General features: G+C 42.9%; 2 protein-coding genes across 2 annotated transcripts in view; one reads left to right on the top strand and one right to left on the bottom strand.

Annotated features, from left to right (window-relative positions):
• The window catches only part of AVEN (apoptosis and caspase activation inhibitor), a 94,732-nt gene extending 89,396 nt beyond the window's left edge, over positions 1-5,336 (bottom strand). Inside the window, exon 1 of the mRNA XM_055716384.1 lies at positions 5,018-5,336. Within this exon, the coding sequence (XP_055572359.1) occupies positions 5,018-5,269 (252 nt within the window). The 5' untranslated portion in view covers positions 5,270-5,336. The remainder of the gene's footprint in view (positions 1-5,017) is intronic.
• CHRM5 (cholinergic receptor muscarinic 5) overlaps positions 1-13,063 on the top strand; it is a 47,233-nt gene extending 34,170 nt beyond the window's left edge. Inside the window, exon 2 of the mRNA XM_005441080.3 lies at positions 11,159-13,063. Coding sequence (XP_005441137.1) covers positions 11,242-12,825 — 1,584 coding nt within the window. The 5' untranslated portion in view covers positions 11,159-11,241 and the 3' untranslated portion in view covers positions 12,826-13,063. The remainder of the gene's footprint in view (positions 1-11,158) is intronic.
• The last annotated feature ends 2,104 nt before the right edge of the window (positions 13,064-15,167 follow it).

The following is a 15,167-nucleotide window of genomic DNA, read 5'->3' as shown; positions in this document are numbered from 1 at the left end:
AGGCTTTTTCTCCCATTTGTTGAGACTGTTCTGTGCTCCACCCTCCTGCCCACCCTTCCAGTTTAGCACTGTCTGCAAATTTTAACACTGTATATTTCAGTCCTTCATCAGAATTATTAATAGAAACACTTAACATAGGCACATACAGAATGAAACCTTGCAGAATCCCATTTAACAAACACCAGTTTGACACTGAACCAACCCTAAAGAAGTTGTTGTTCACACTTGTTCACATACTTTTCAAGATGCTTAATCTAAATCAATACACTCAAAATAAAATAATCCACACTTCATTCACAATCAGTTTGTGCCTCTTCACACCTTATGACAGTAGAGAAACTCCTGAGAAAGGAAGCTCTTCACTCCTCACTAGTAATTAAGTGCAGTTCATAAATTGATGTACAATAATTTAATAAGTTTTTTCCTAATTCCTTTTGAGAACATTAACATAAAACATCAAAGGGTTTATTGTGTTCAAGATCCAGAAATCTATTCCTCTATCTGCACAAGCTCTGTTAGTGTTCTAAACGAAATCAAATGTATCTGTGTCTGAAAAATCCAAGCTTTTGTTACCATGCCTGTGAACAGGTTGCTTTTTACAGTTGTTTAGACTGTAAAGCTTTAACTCACACTGAATAGGAAAATTTTATCTGATGCTAACAGCATTAGATGGTCTCTTAGATCAGGGACCACAAGAATGAAGATATAATAAACACTAAATAAGTGTGATGTCACCATGAAACTAACCAGAAGTATGAAAGACTGCACTAGAAACAGTCTGTTAACCTCCATTCATTAACAGTAAAGCGTTTACTGCAACCAGTGTGCAAAGCCAGGAAAGGACCATTGAAACTGACTTCCTAATTCCAGCTGCACTGAAGTAACAGCAGCATCACATGTACACTCAGTGTATCACTGAAAAGGAAGTTAAAAGGATACTTTGTAAATTTCAACTGTAATAAACAGAAAAGACAAAAGAAAGTTTCCTTAAACTACTCATAAAAGGATGTGGACAAGAACAATGAAAATAAAACCCAGTATCATGCCCAATGATAAACTGGATCCATTTTAAAACTCTGACAGTATATAAAATTCTGAGTAAGTTAGAGGCGTTAGAATAAAAGCAGGAGATAGCATTGGGCCAAGGTCAATCGGACCTTTAAGCATTGTAATTCCACATTACTTTACTAAAAATTAATAATTGCAAATGTGTTCTATTTAGCATAGAATAGATGACTTAAAGCAGACAGAAACAACAGAAAATTATTCAAGATGACAGATCTACAAAGAAATCTGCCATTTGGTAAACCAGCTGGTCATAATTAGACACAGATTCATTTCTGAAGGGAGGACCAAAACCTTCAGTAAACAAGGCAGTGAAATCAACATGCACACTAGTTACAAAAAAGACGTAACGAGTGCAAGATCCTTTTTCCTCTGAACAAGGAATAAGAACACTTTTCCCACAGTTTCTAAAACAATTCCATGTTTGAAACAGCCTGCATCTTCTTTCAAGAGCAGAGTTGGGGAGTTCCTTAGAGAGCTATTTCCTCAAAAGAAATCATGAAATCTCATCTTTAAGACTGATCCACAGCTGGATCTACCATGCAGGGTATGACTTAAGTAATTTATAATTATTTTTTAAGAAATAGCACCCTGATCTCCTTCTACATTAGCACCCAGTAGAGGAGGGGAGAACTGACTCAGCAAGTACTAAGTCTAAGTCTTGACAGGCTTTGCAAGCAGCACAGCTGATCACCTATTACCAAAAACAAAGGATTACAGTGCACTTACAGTAGTGTAAAACACAAAGTGGTGTCCAGCCTTCACTGGACCACAAAAGACCAAGAAGCAAACATGCCACCACTACACTTTTCCCTGTTGTACAGGTCAGAAATAATGTCCTCCTGTAGCTTCAAACACAAGCTTAGGAACCACTAAATTAAAACATCCAAAACACAAATACTGAAGATGAATAGACGTTTTAAATGAATGCAATTGACTAAGAAATACTCTGAAATATTATGCAATTTAATGCCAACTGCTACTTCACTGTAAAAAAATGTTAGGCATTCCCAAGAGGTTTTAATGAAGTTTGGTTTTATTTACAACCTTATTACACTGTACTGAATCTATTCGCCTATAATTTTACTTGCATTTTACTGCTCTGTCCATAACAGGCTCAACAAATGCAAACTCGGTTACTTTAATACAATTTGATGTAGATTTTGTCATAAAGCTTTTCATAGTTGAAGACACAATAAAGAAGAAACTTCTCAAGCAACAACAAAAGCTCCAGAAATAATTACCTAAATATCAAGCTTAGCAGCAACAGTTTTATAAACAAATGGGGTATAAACAAATAAAACTATAAATTTAGCATAGCTTTAAAACTATAGAAGAACCTAGACTTAAAATAATTTTCAAGAAAGAATACCAGGTCATCTACATCCTGATTATACAATGCTAGAATGATCCAAATCTAGTAGGAAAATCCCTCCAAAATGCCAAGTTTACACCAGCAGCGTAGAAACACAGAGTGTAATCCTCCACAATTTTTACCCTAGAAAGCAAAAGAGCTAGAATCACCCTTGGAAATCCTATATATTGCAAAACAATATAACAGTGTCCTTAGCCTCCCTTCACAGAACTTTAAGGCTCATTTCAGAAAGACAGGGAAAAAAACCCAACAAAACCAAAAAAAAACCCTCACCAGCTATTTTCAGAGAAGACTCTAGCTTCTCAGCACACGATATGGAAAGTGATGTAGAAAGGCCACCCACATTCCCTGTATTATTTCATGATTCGCCAGGTCTGCAATTCACACATCACCACTTGAGAAGATCTGACCTCTGTTGCTGAAAGACAGCAGGGTCTCCTCTCACCCAAACCACTTACTCTGAGCCAAACACCCTCTCACTGAGTGGGTGCACTTGTGTTAAACAAGTCACTTGGCTGAACAGAGTGAACACCAAGGAAATGAGAATAAAAGTGGGCAATTTCTTGCCAGGTAAGACCTGAATCTGTTCAGAAAATATGGTCTAGCACACATCAGACAGTACAGGAAACCATGCCTGACCATGCAGATGGAAGAAAGGAGAGGCAAAAGGAGATCCTCCCTGTTTCAGAAGGGGTAGATTGTGAGATTGGCTCAGATTTAACACTAGACAGCAGCAGCTGCAGGCTGGCACAGCTGTTGATGCTATGTGGATGGATTGCTGGAAGCCAGTCCTGTCCAAGCTGCTAAACACAAGATTTGTGGCAGGTGTGCTAAGAGACCATGAGGTACTTAATACCAGAAGCCTCCAGTACAGGAAAAGCATTAGTCTTAAACACTCTTTAGTGGCATTCTGGGAAAATCTTAGCTATTACTTCTCATTTAAAGACCCAACTCGTATTAGCCTTGGCCAAAAATAAAGTCACTGTGGTAGACTACGATGAAGAGCATATCAGTCAATAACACAGCGATCAGGCAAAACATACTGTTAATTGTCCCAGAAGATATTTTTTCAACTGCTTCCTGAAATACTTCAAACAACAATCCGGACAAAATATGCATGCAACGTGATTCCCTTCCTGAGTACACCTGCTAAATTATGAAGTGGGTCCTGCTGGGTCAAAAGTACCAGAGAGAACACAGATATAAATGTATTTCAACTTAGTAGGAAGTGGTTGAATGACTTGGGAAAACAAACAAACAAAAAAAAACAAAACAAAACAAAAAAAAACAAAACAAAAAAACAGTTTGGGATATAAGTTTCCTTCTGAAAACCCTGCTGAATTCCCCGCCCCCCCCCCCCCCCGCCTCCATTGTTTCACATACAGAATCCAAACCTGTCTGTACACATCAGTATGAACTGGCAATTTATATCCCTTACAAATGAAATTACTGACCAGTGCTCTAGGTAACAGTACCAATCCAGCTGCATCTTCTATCTCCCAAACCAGGAGTGCAAAAATGTATCTAAATACAATGACAAGAGGGATGAATATTTTACATTTTTTAAATCCATCAGCAACCATGGGAGTTCTAATATAGATAAAACACTGGCTGGGTCAAATCAAAGCCATGGCATCATAAAAGTCAAAGTGAATCTAATCAACATGATGCCGAAAACAGGGGAGCAGCTGGTTCATCTCCATTAGGACTCCCAGTGCTGCCAACACCAATCAGCACTGGGTTGTGATCTTTTGCCAGTCCAGGGACAACCATGGTTTCCATGTTGCAACAACCCTAACGAAAGCAAGACAGTCTGAATGTAGGCCTGTCAAAGCATTTATAAATGGAAACTGTTTTTAAAGGCACAGTATTGATCTCACACCACAGTGTGTTGCAGAAAGCATTTTAACATCTCCACAGGAAACTGAAGGTGTAGTTGTGGTACTCTTAGGCATGTCTGTGCTACTTTTAATCTGCTAAAACACTTTATAATTGGTCGAAGCACAACCATCAAGTTGCATGAATGACAAATACGCGTTCCAGTGAATCAGATACCAATGCTTCACCGCTACCACCACAGGCTAGACAAGACACAAGCTCATCTCCACTTCTCATCAGCTGTGCCAAAAAATATTCAGCAATTCTTCATTTCCGTTGGCACAGAGAGATGTATTTTTCAGATGCGTTTTTCAAACGAGACTTCTAGTTTTCAGCACAGAATTATAAAAATGTATTTCGGCCAGAAAATCCCCATCTGTTTCTCCACTAGAGCACGCAGGTGCCGGCTGCTGCTGTTTCGGGGTGGAAGCGGGGGGCAGAGGGCTGGTGCAGGTGCCGAGGCGGCTCGGGGAGGTCACGCTGGCAGGCCCGGGCCCACCACCCCCTCGCTGCACCCCGCGGCCTCGCCGCCTGCACCCCGCCACCTCCAGCTCCCGGCCGCGGGGCGCAGCTGCCGGCCCGGCCCAGCCTCGGAGGGGAGGAGCAGGGGAAAGGGAAGAGCTGCGCCCCCACCGCGGCGGCCGCACGGCGCCCCGCCTCCCCCCGCCGCCGCGCAGGGCGGGCGCTCCTCCCGCTTACCCGCCGGTGCTGGTGGGCGGCGGGCGGCGGCGCTGCCCCGCGACCTCGAGGCTCTCGCCTGCCCCGGCCCCCGCCTCTTCGCTGCCCGTGAGCGCCGCCTCTTCCCCGGCCCCCGCCTCCTCCGCGCCCGTGGCCGTCCCTGCCGCTTCCTTCAGTCGCCGCTTCGGCCGCCCTCTCCGCGCCGCCTGGCCGCCGCCGGCCGTGCCGGCCGCCTTCCCTGCGGGGCCGGCTGCCACCCCGCTCACACTGCATGGCCGGGCCGGCCCGTGCCCACCGGTCCCCGCCTACTCCCGGAAAGAGGCCGCCCGCGGAGGGCGACTGAGGGAAATGGCGGCGCCCGCGCCCTCAGCAGCTCCCCCTACCTGCGGCGCCGGCGGCAGAGCGCGGCGGCGGGTCTCGGCAGCGGGCCCGGCGGCGGCGGCCCGTGCTCTGCCTGGCTCCTCCCGGCGGGGCCGCGGCGGCGCCGGCCCTGTGCGCTCCGCAGATCTCAGCGGGCAAGGGGGCGTAACAAACAGGTTTCCACATGTACTCAAAGCAAACCGAAATGCGTTTAATGGTTAGAAAACAGCGCTCTTAGCTACAGCCATATAGATCACAGAATCATTTGGGTTGGAAAAGACCTGTGAGATCGAGTCCAACTGTTAGCTCAGCACTGCTGAGTCCACCACTAAACCATGTCCCTAAGCACCACATCTATGAGTCTTTAAACACCTCCAGGGATGGTGACACAGCCACCTTGCTGGTCAGCCTGTTGCAATGCTTGACAAACCCTTTCAGTGAAGAAATTTTTCCTAATATCCAATCTAAACCTCCCCTGCAGCAACTTGAGACCGTTTTCTCTTGTCCTAGCACTCATTACCTGGGAGCAGACACTGATACCCCCCTTGCTACAGCCTCCTGTCAGGTAGTTCTAGGGAACAATAAGGTTTCCCCGGAGACTCCTTTTCTCTGGACTAAACAACCCCAGCTCCCTCAGACGGTCCTCATAAGACTTGTGCTCCAGACCCTTCACCAGCTCCATTTTTCATCTCTGGACACGTTCCAGCCCCTCAATGTCCCTCCTGAAGTGAGAGGCCCAAAACTGAACACAGGATTTGAGGTGCGGCCTCACCAGTGCCCAGTACAGGGGGACAATCACTGCCCTGGTCCTGCTGGCCACAGTTTTGGATACAAGTTAGGATGCTGTTGGCCTGGGCTACCTGGGCACACTGCTGGCTCATGTTCAGCCAACCAGCACCCCCAGGTCCTTTCTCCCCAGGCAGCTTTCCAGCTGCTCTTCCCCAAGCCTGTAGCGCTGCGTGGGGCTGTTGTGGCCCAAGTGCAGGACCCAAAGTTAGCTTTCTGTAGCAAATGAGGGAAAAAGCAACCCAGCCCCGGCTGATAGGGTGTTGCACCATGTAAAGTGCATGAAGTGACTCTGCAGCCTCTTGAGGAGCACCCTGCTCTGAGGACTCAAAGCCACGGGAACAGCCCTGTGCCATACAGCTAGGCTGGTTTGTCCTGCTCTGCGTGAACTAGGGGGGCATCCATGCTGTCCTCAGGGAAGTTCACCAGTTTCCTCAGAGCAGCTTGCCCAATTTCTCTGGAGCATGCAGGCTGTCATTTGACAACATGCGTTAAAATATCAGTCTGGTTTTTAAACCTAGTAGTCCTTAAAGCAAAACATGACCAAAACTCCTGTCCTGTGAAATCATGGGCCGTAGTGTCTCTGCACTACTACCTGTGGTGAAGGCTGCTTAGCTCTGGGGCATAGCGTGCAGCGAATCAGTAAATTAGCTTAGCATGACTCCAGTGCAGCACAAGCAAATAAATCAAGTGGCAGGGAGCAGCACTGGCAAGCACATTGCAAAGGCATCTAAACGATTCCTTGTGCAGCCAGCACAGGTCTGGCAGACTCAGTGCTGAGCGAGAGCTAATAAAATCTGGTGAACCCAAGCTGTGCCTGCATCTGTGGTGCAATTAATCTGTGACATGAACAATCTGCCTGCAGATAACTGTAAGCTGACTATATGTACAAATTTAACAAGTCACATTAATTAATACTTACTGATAGATTGAAAAAATATCACTAATATGTGGCAACAAATAGCAAATATCATTACAGCTCACAGGCGTGAAGTTCATGCATCAATAATTATGAGACAGATAGCAAAGTCATGATACTGTACATGTGCATTCTGATTTTGTAATTTAATTTTGATCTTCCTATTATTATCATCTCTTATGATAGACAATTAACATAAACTATGTTACCATAGCACATGGAAGTCCTACTCGCAGGCACTATTGCTCTGAATGCTACACAAATAGAGAACAAAACGTAACACTGTGAAGTGTTAACACAGACCTGTGAGACAAAAGATGATAGAGTATGAAGAGATGATGACAATGGTCAACATGCCAAGAAGAGATCTTTGCACACTAGCAGCTTAGCTACTATCACAGTTTTTATAGGCATCACAGTAAATTAGTCCATGAGGGAGGGAAGGCTTTGCACGATGAGAATGAAAGTGCTTTTTATTTAGAAACTAATAATAGTTTCTATACCTTATTACCAGCATTCCTCGTGCCCGTTAGTTCAAACCAAGAACAATTCTGTCAGGACAACAGTTTCTCCTTCTGCTCTTGCTCTGAAGTCTGCAGACCACATGGGGTAGCTTCAGCAGTCTTTCCTCCTAAACCATAATGTTAGGGAAGGTAAGTGACCAAAAGACAAAGCATCACAAGCCACAGTGTCTGGGCAACCTCTAGTCCTTTCTTCTGAGAAAAAGTGTCATCTTCTGGCAAAAAAAGGCAGAAAGTCCAGACAATCTCCTATAATCATCCTAAGCAGCTGCTCAGCCCCAGGTGTCAGGCAAATGTGGAAGTTAGTAGAGGTTTATCCATGTGCCCAACATTCATAGCTGGTGCCTTTTTAAGACCATCTCTAGCCTTTGCTGAAATCTTGCAACTTGCAAAAAGGCTGTGAACCTTGGCACTGTTTCAGATACATTAGCTGTCAAGGCCCAGAGCACAAGCCCCTTCTAGGAGCACTGTTGGCTGTTAGTTTACCTGGCTAAGCCCAACATCAGCTGCTCTGCTGATCAGGCCTGTTGCGAAGAATGCTAGAAGCAAGGGACTCCCTCTCCTTTCCCTTGCAACTGCTTTTAAGCTGAGACTGTGCTGCTGGCCCTCATCTGTGCTACATCCCAGCTGGGCAGTGGCTACGTCTACACCTGGTCTCCTACCACCTCAATCCTGACTCAGATTGTAATAAGTAACTAAGGGTAATTTGCTGATCAAAGGGGTTTTTAACAAAAGGAATGATCTTGCTGTAACAGATTTGAGAATGTTTTGTCTGGTGAGAAAAGAGTTAACTGTTAACCATGAGGTTGGAGATGTACCTCCTCAAGGCCAATGTTAAACCATAATCTCATGTTACTATGACAACTTTGTCTTCGTCTAGACTTTAGTGTAAAAATAGTTTAGTTTGTAATGTACGGCTTCTTGCTACAGGACTGAGAGCATAACTGTTTAAACCGGCCTTGAAGTTGAGAATAAAAGGGCTGCGTTACTTGTCTGAATTTGCGAGCCTGGATGGAGCTGCGACTCCCCGTCTGCCCGGCGCTGTTTTTGCTTTCCTGCCTTAATAAATACTTAGTGAATTTATTTCGGACTCTAGCTATTTCAATTTCAACTATAACAAGATCCTGACTCGGACCTTCTGACTGGACTCTCTGGCTTGGTCTCAGACCTGCCTCATCACTATGGACATGCTGTGCAATTGCTGGACTCTGCATGACCCTGACCACTGTCTCTGGCCCTGATCATGAATCAAATGTGCTGCTCCACATCCTGCTTCTTGGTGGGGTCTCTGCTCCCACCTGCCTTAGTATCATGATCCACCCATGACTCACCTTCCCTTGCAGAGCAGCCAGCCCTCACTGCCCCCTGACATTGCCACACTAAACCCATTACCACACTGCTATGCTTAAAAATTTAATCACATGGAGCTGTTGGCATGCAGAACAACTGCACTGACTGTCTGCAGGAAAAAAAAAAAAAAGCATAAGCCACGTGAGGTAGCAGAGACACACAAATTCATCTCTTATGGCTCAGCTACCTATCATGGCCATGCAGCTGCTCCACACCTTTGTTTCACATTAAAAGAATTCTTGCTCTTCAAGGTTGTGTAAAGATTTGTAAAGGCAGCACGCCCAGCCATCAGGACAGCTCTGACTTGGCAGAAGTCTTTGCAGAATGCAGGATGAAATGTCTTTCCTTGCATGGGGCTCATTAGAACGCTGTGGCACTTTAGCTATTCTTGGCTGCTAGACTGGCTCTGGAGGCTGTAGGGCGCCAAGCATACAGATGGTCAGTATGCATATATTACGATTATTGCTAGGCTGCAAGGCCTATAGCTGAACTAGAATCCTGTTGTTAGGCTCAGTGTATGCTGTGTATAAGCAGAATACAGATGCACAAACATCTAAATATAAGACGGAAGATGACAGACACACACAGATGGAGGAGAACCATTTTAGGTAGTATGATAGGCAGTGGTCTCAGTACGCCAGGAGATGCACCATTATTGAATTTCATCACAAGAGGTAATCATTAGGGAGGGCTTGAAGAAGAAAGATGATATACTTCTGTGGATGTTTAGGAGACCTGGGACAAAAGGGGAGGGAACAATGAAAGCAAATAAGATGCTTTTCTGAAAATTCAGCTGGTGGCTATAAAATATTGATGTATTCAGCTGAAAGACAGGACCCAACTACTTCACACAAAAGATAGATGTTGGCATGTGGGAAAAGGATAAGCTGTGAAAGCTTGCGGTTAATAGAAGACACTTGCCAAGCCCAAAGAAAATAATGTTCTGAGAGTTAGGATGGAAGACGAAAACACAGAGAAGTGGCGTGGATGGATAGGGAGGACCGTATAATAGAGATTTGATGCAGAGAAAATCCTAAAGCCTTAAGAGTTGGATTTTAATAGGTGATTTATGTGATAATTTTAGCTGAACCTGTGTCTGCTTTGAAAAAAAAGGGGATTGTCTTACCGGTTTTATACTGGCTAGATGCCCAGTAAACAAACTGTTAATAATTTGTCTTTCATTTCTGACTTTAAAAACTAACTACTATCCAAAATTACACAGTCTAGCAAGATTAAGCATCAAACAACTGATCAGCATCATCTGATGTGATGGAATAACTCAAAAAAACCCAACAGTGGATATCTGTGAAAGAACCAAATTGCCTAATTCAGGCATGCATTCATTGGGACAAGAAAACAGCAGTGAAGAATGTAGGAAAAGATGGACATCAGAGGCATGCATGAATTAATAGAGTGACAGCAGTGACATTTCCACCTTTCACTGCTTATGCGAGTATTAAATTGTTTGTTGCATTGTCACTGTGGTCATCCATTGCTGCTGCTTCTTCAGTTTACTCTTTTCAATCCTCAGCCCTACCATTCACTCACCTAAACTACCCAAACTGCACTTCCATGCCTCACTCAGTCTTCTTTGTCCTGAGACTCCTAATAGGGAAAAGTCTTTCCTGCCTAACTTATTTTTTCAAAAGCATCTTCTTGGCCTTGCCTGCTTCCTTAACTCAGACTCCCCTTCTATTGCCTCAAGCACTTCTAACACCTAATTGTTTCCTGCTGCCACCATACCACCTTGGTTCCTAACTCCCTATGCATCCTCAGTTTCCTCTTACTTTCTTTCTGCTGTTGATGACTTCTCCAAATTCTCCAAAGATAATTTCTGAAATCCTGACACGTCTTCTACATAGTACTGTAGGAAACAACACAGTGACTCGCTGTCTTATTGCACTGCAAAACTTTGAATATCTGTCTTTAAGAATATGTGAGGTGTCTCCTCAGGTATTCAAAATACATGAGCTGGCATGACTGTCTTAAGAAACAATACCTGTTTTGATTACATTTAGAAAGGTCATAAGATGCCAGAATACCTTGTCCTAAATAGTACATTTGTGTGTTTTAGTTGTGTTCAATGGTGGAAACAATAATCAAAATGCAAAAAGAGAGCACAAATAATTTGATAGTTTTACAAGTGTTTCATGGTAACTCTAATGGAAGTCTGTGCTATTTAATGAGCTACTTTCATTTTCTTTCTTTTCCCCTTGATCTTTACAGTTGTCTCCAAAAGAATATTTTTGAGTACAGAAAGCAATATGCAACAGTGCTAAGATCCTGATGACTATACACCAAGAACAAGAATGGAAGTAAATTTATTCAGCAATTCTACTTTTGTAAACAGTTCATCCATCAACCATAAGCAGTTAGAAGGGCATAGCCTCTGGGAAGTCATTACTATTGCCACTGTGACTGCAATTGTAAGCTTGATAACCATAGTGGGAAATATTCTTGTAATGATATCCTTCAAGGTTAACAGTCAGCTCAAAACTGTCAACAATTATTACTTGCTGAGCCTTGCCTGTGCAGATCTCATCATTGGAATATTTTCTATGAACCTTTATACGTCCTATATACTCATAGGCCATTGGTCTCTTGGAAGCCTTGCCTGTGACCTGTGGCTAGCACTGGACTATGTAGCTAGCAACGCCTCAGTGATGAACCTCCTAGTCATCAGTTTTGACAGATATTTTTCCATCACAAGGCCTTTAACTTACAGGGCAAAACGCACACCCAAAAGAGCTGGCATCATGATTGGTCTGGCTTGGCTAATTTCCTTCGTGTTGTGGGCCCCTGTAATCTTGTGCTGGCAGTATTTTGTGGGTGAACGAACAGTACCACCTGATGAGTGCCAGATCCAGTTTTTATATGAGCCCATTATCACCTTTGGAACTGCAATTGCTGCTTTTTACATTCCAGTGTCCATGATGACCATTCTGTATTGCCGAATCTATAAAGAGACAGAGAAACGTACCAAGGACCTTGCTGAACTGCAAGGTTCAGAATCTGTGGCAGAGTTTGAGATGATAAAGCCCCAGAAAGCTCTCCTGAAGTCTTGCTTCAGTTGCAAGCAACAAAACTTAGTCAAAAGAGAGAGGTGTCAGGCTTCCTGGTCTTCATCTAGTCGAAGTACATCAGCTACGGTGAAAACCTCTCAGGCAGCAAGTACTTGTAACGACTGGGCTAAGGCTGACCAGTTAACCACCTGCAGCAGCTATGCATCTTCAGAAGAGGAGGATAAACTTGCCACTGATTCAGTTTTCCAAGTAACTTACAAAAGTCCATCTAAAGGTAAGACAGAAGAGTTTCATGAAAGTACAGATGTTGTAAAAGACCAACCTGAAGAAAGTGATTTTGAGAACCAGAAATACTTTTTGTCACCTGCCAAAGGCCACATACAAAAAAATAAAAAATGTGTGGCCTATAAATTCCGGTTGGTGGTTAAGGCTGATGGCACCCAGCAAGCCAACAATGGTTGCCGTAAAGTAAAAATAACTCCTTGTTCTGCTGCTCTGTCAAAGGATCCTTCCATCAAAAGCATGGATCCAAATGTAAATAACCAAATCACCAAAAGGAAACGGATGGTTCTTATAAAGGAACGCAAAGCAGCACAAACTTTAAGTGCCATTCTTTTGGCTTTTATCATCACATGGACTCCCTACAATATCATGGTTTTGATCTCCACATTCTGCTCTGACTGCATTCCCTTGACACTGTGGCACCTTGGATATTGGCTATGCTATGTGAACAGCACTGTTAACCCCATTTGTTATGCTCTCTGTAACAAAACTTTCAGAAAAACTTTTAAGATGCTGCTTTTCTGCCAGTGGAAAAAGAAAAAAGTGGAAGAGAAACTATACTGGCAGGGCAATACCAAACTGCCATAATTACTCTTGTATAAGGGAAAAGGGGGAAAACAGATATTTATGTAACCTAGTAAATTGACTGTAATTCTGTCTTTTCAAAGCTGTTGCTTTATATGTCTAGGGGTTAAAATATTCTGCAGAAAAGTAAAATTTTGCATGAAGGTAGTGTGCTTGGGATAAAGAAGTCAGTGGTTTCTGTGAGGAACACAGGGAATTTTTGATTATGCAGTAGATCTGCATTAAAGTTATTATGTTTGGGGTCTTCTGTCTTTTCTTTCATCTTGAGAATATGTAGAGTAAATTACAAAGTACTGGAAATTAGAGTGAGATGGTCATCCAGTTATCAGGTCAGGTCATCCAATCTATCTCCTGGTAGTGCAGAACTGTTTCTTCCTATACTTCCTTTCTAGTGTATTGTCTATTTAGTTTTCAGTGTGCCAAGCAATGGAGCTCATACTACTTCTATTTTGAGGCTTTTCCACCTGCTGTTGGAATGAAACAAGAACTGTGGAAAGGGGGAAATGCTGTCATCCCCAATACTAAATGGTTAGGGATGAACACACATGTTATAAGAAAATGTAATAGTGATAAAAATTCCACTTTAAAGATGACTTTCATGGAGACATGGGAAAGGCTTACAGTGAAGGAAACAGATAATGTATTTTATATAGGAAAATGCCAGTCCCAGTCTCAGTTCTATCATGCAAGTCACTTTCATGGTTAGCAGGTACCTCCAAATTTTTCCATTTCCCAATGCCTCTGCAGGAAATTTCAAAATTTTATGCAATAGTGACAGTGGTACAAATCAGAACTCACTGTAAAGCATAATGGACATGGACTATATACTTTACAACACCACTAAAGTATATTTTTAATCTTCTTTTTTGTGCTTTCCCTTGCCCCAAAAGTTTCCATGACTGATGGAGTGATACAAAACAAGAGAAAAAAATACGTATTCATGCCCTATGCATTTACCTATATATTATGAAATTATTATAAACAGTGACAGAAATGGCACCTCTGAAAAAAAATATTTTTATAAGTAATTTTTGAATATTTCTATAAAATTATGAAGGACACTTTACACTTTCATACCACTTTTTACCTTTAAATAGCTTTACAAACTAGTCGACATCGGGTGTTCAGAAACATGTTATCTCCAGTCACTGTCTTTTGGTCCAGCAGAACCATATCTGCTGCAGTACTGAGGGCTGGAGTCAACACCTTTGACAGCTGTGGCTTCTGGGACTAAGCTGCACTGGCCCAGTTACACTGAGCTGAGACTCTGGCCACCAGGTGAGGTTTGCCGGGGCTTTGGGTTTCTGCTGAGGACACTTCTGTGGCAGAGTTGAACTGCATGTGCCTGTCTGATGTCTGTGTTGGCTTAGCAGGAGTCCTGCAGCACTGGCCAAATGAGTGCGTGAGTGAGGGGCTGCCTTCAGCAGAAGGACACTGGAATGCAGCTGGTGACCTGGCTGTTTGTGGTGGGAACAAACATGAAGCCTCAGAAAAGGCCATGAGAAAACAAAGTTAATGGCAAAAGTGGTCATAAGGAATGAAGGCCTAAAATAAACAAATGTTTATGAATAAATGAGAAAGATCTCTATGTACACAAAGTTCAGATTCAGTTCTAGCCTTTCTATCAAAATTCAGGGTGAGATGCTCTGGAATATTAGTTTGGGCCAATCTTTGTATTATATCTACTATGTGCTTTAGTGGGACATTGCAGGGGTGACATGACCCAGTTGCACGTTATAAGGATTGTGTTAGTCATCCTGAACGTACCATTGCTCTCAGTGAGGTTGTTCTTCTAATTTATTCAATTATCATACCATCAAAATGTTTCCCTACAGGTAAATAATTCCTCCATGTCAAAAACCACAGTACAAGTAGTTAGTATTTTTTATCCCAAATCTCCAGAAGGGAAAATTGTGTCAGTGAAAGATTAGCAGTGTAGTAATGTAAAAATATTCTCTAAACTCATGATCAATTTTGCAACACACCATATTGTGCCTATTATTTTTTGTGCGTTAGCATATGATTGCCTATTAAAGGAAAGTATGGGTCTTTATAAAGAGCCTTTCATCAGCTTTCCTCTGTCACTACCCAGAGCTTTTCCTGTGTACAGTAACTATGTAAAAGTTGGTTATTATGGTGAGTTTATTTTATATAACATTGGATCAGAAATTCAATAAACTGTGTTTGATTTATAGTGAATGAATGTGTCCCTCTGTGGCACAAGCTGTAGTTAAAGGCAAAATTTATGAGGTAGTAATAGTTCCTGCTAGCTGCAGTGTTGTTACTCAAGTAAAGCATTGGCTTCTACTGAAATTAAATGGGACTTTTTTGTTGGTTTTGGCTTC

The sequence above is a fragment of the Falco cherrug genome, chromosome 7 (assembly GCF_023634085.1).
Source record: "Falco cherrug isolate bFalChe1 chromosome 7, bFalChe1.pri, whole genome shotgun sequence".
Lineage (NCBI taxonomy): Eukaryota > Metazoa > Chordata > Aves > Falconiformes > Falconidae > Falco > Falco cherrug.
This window is presented reverse-complemented; position numbering and strand designations above follow the sequence as displayed.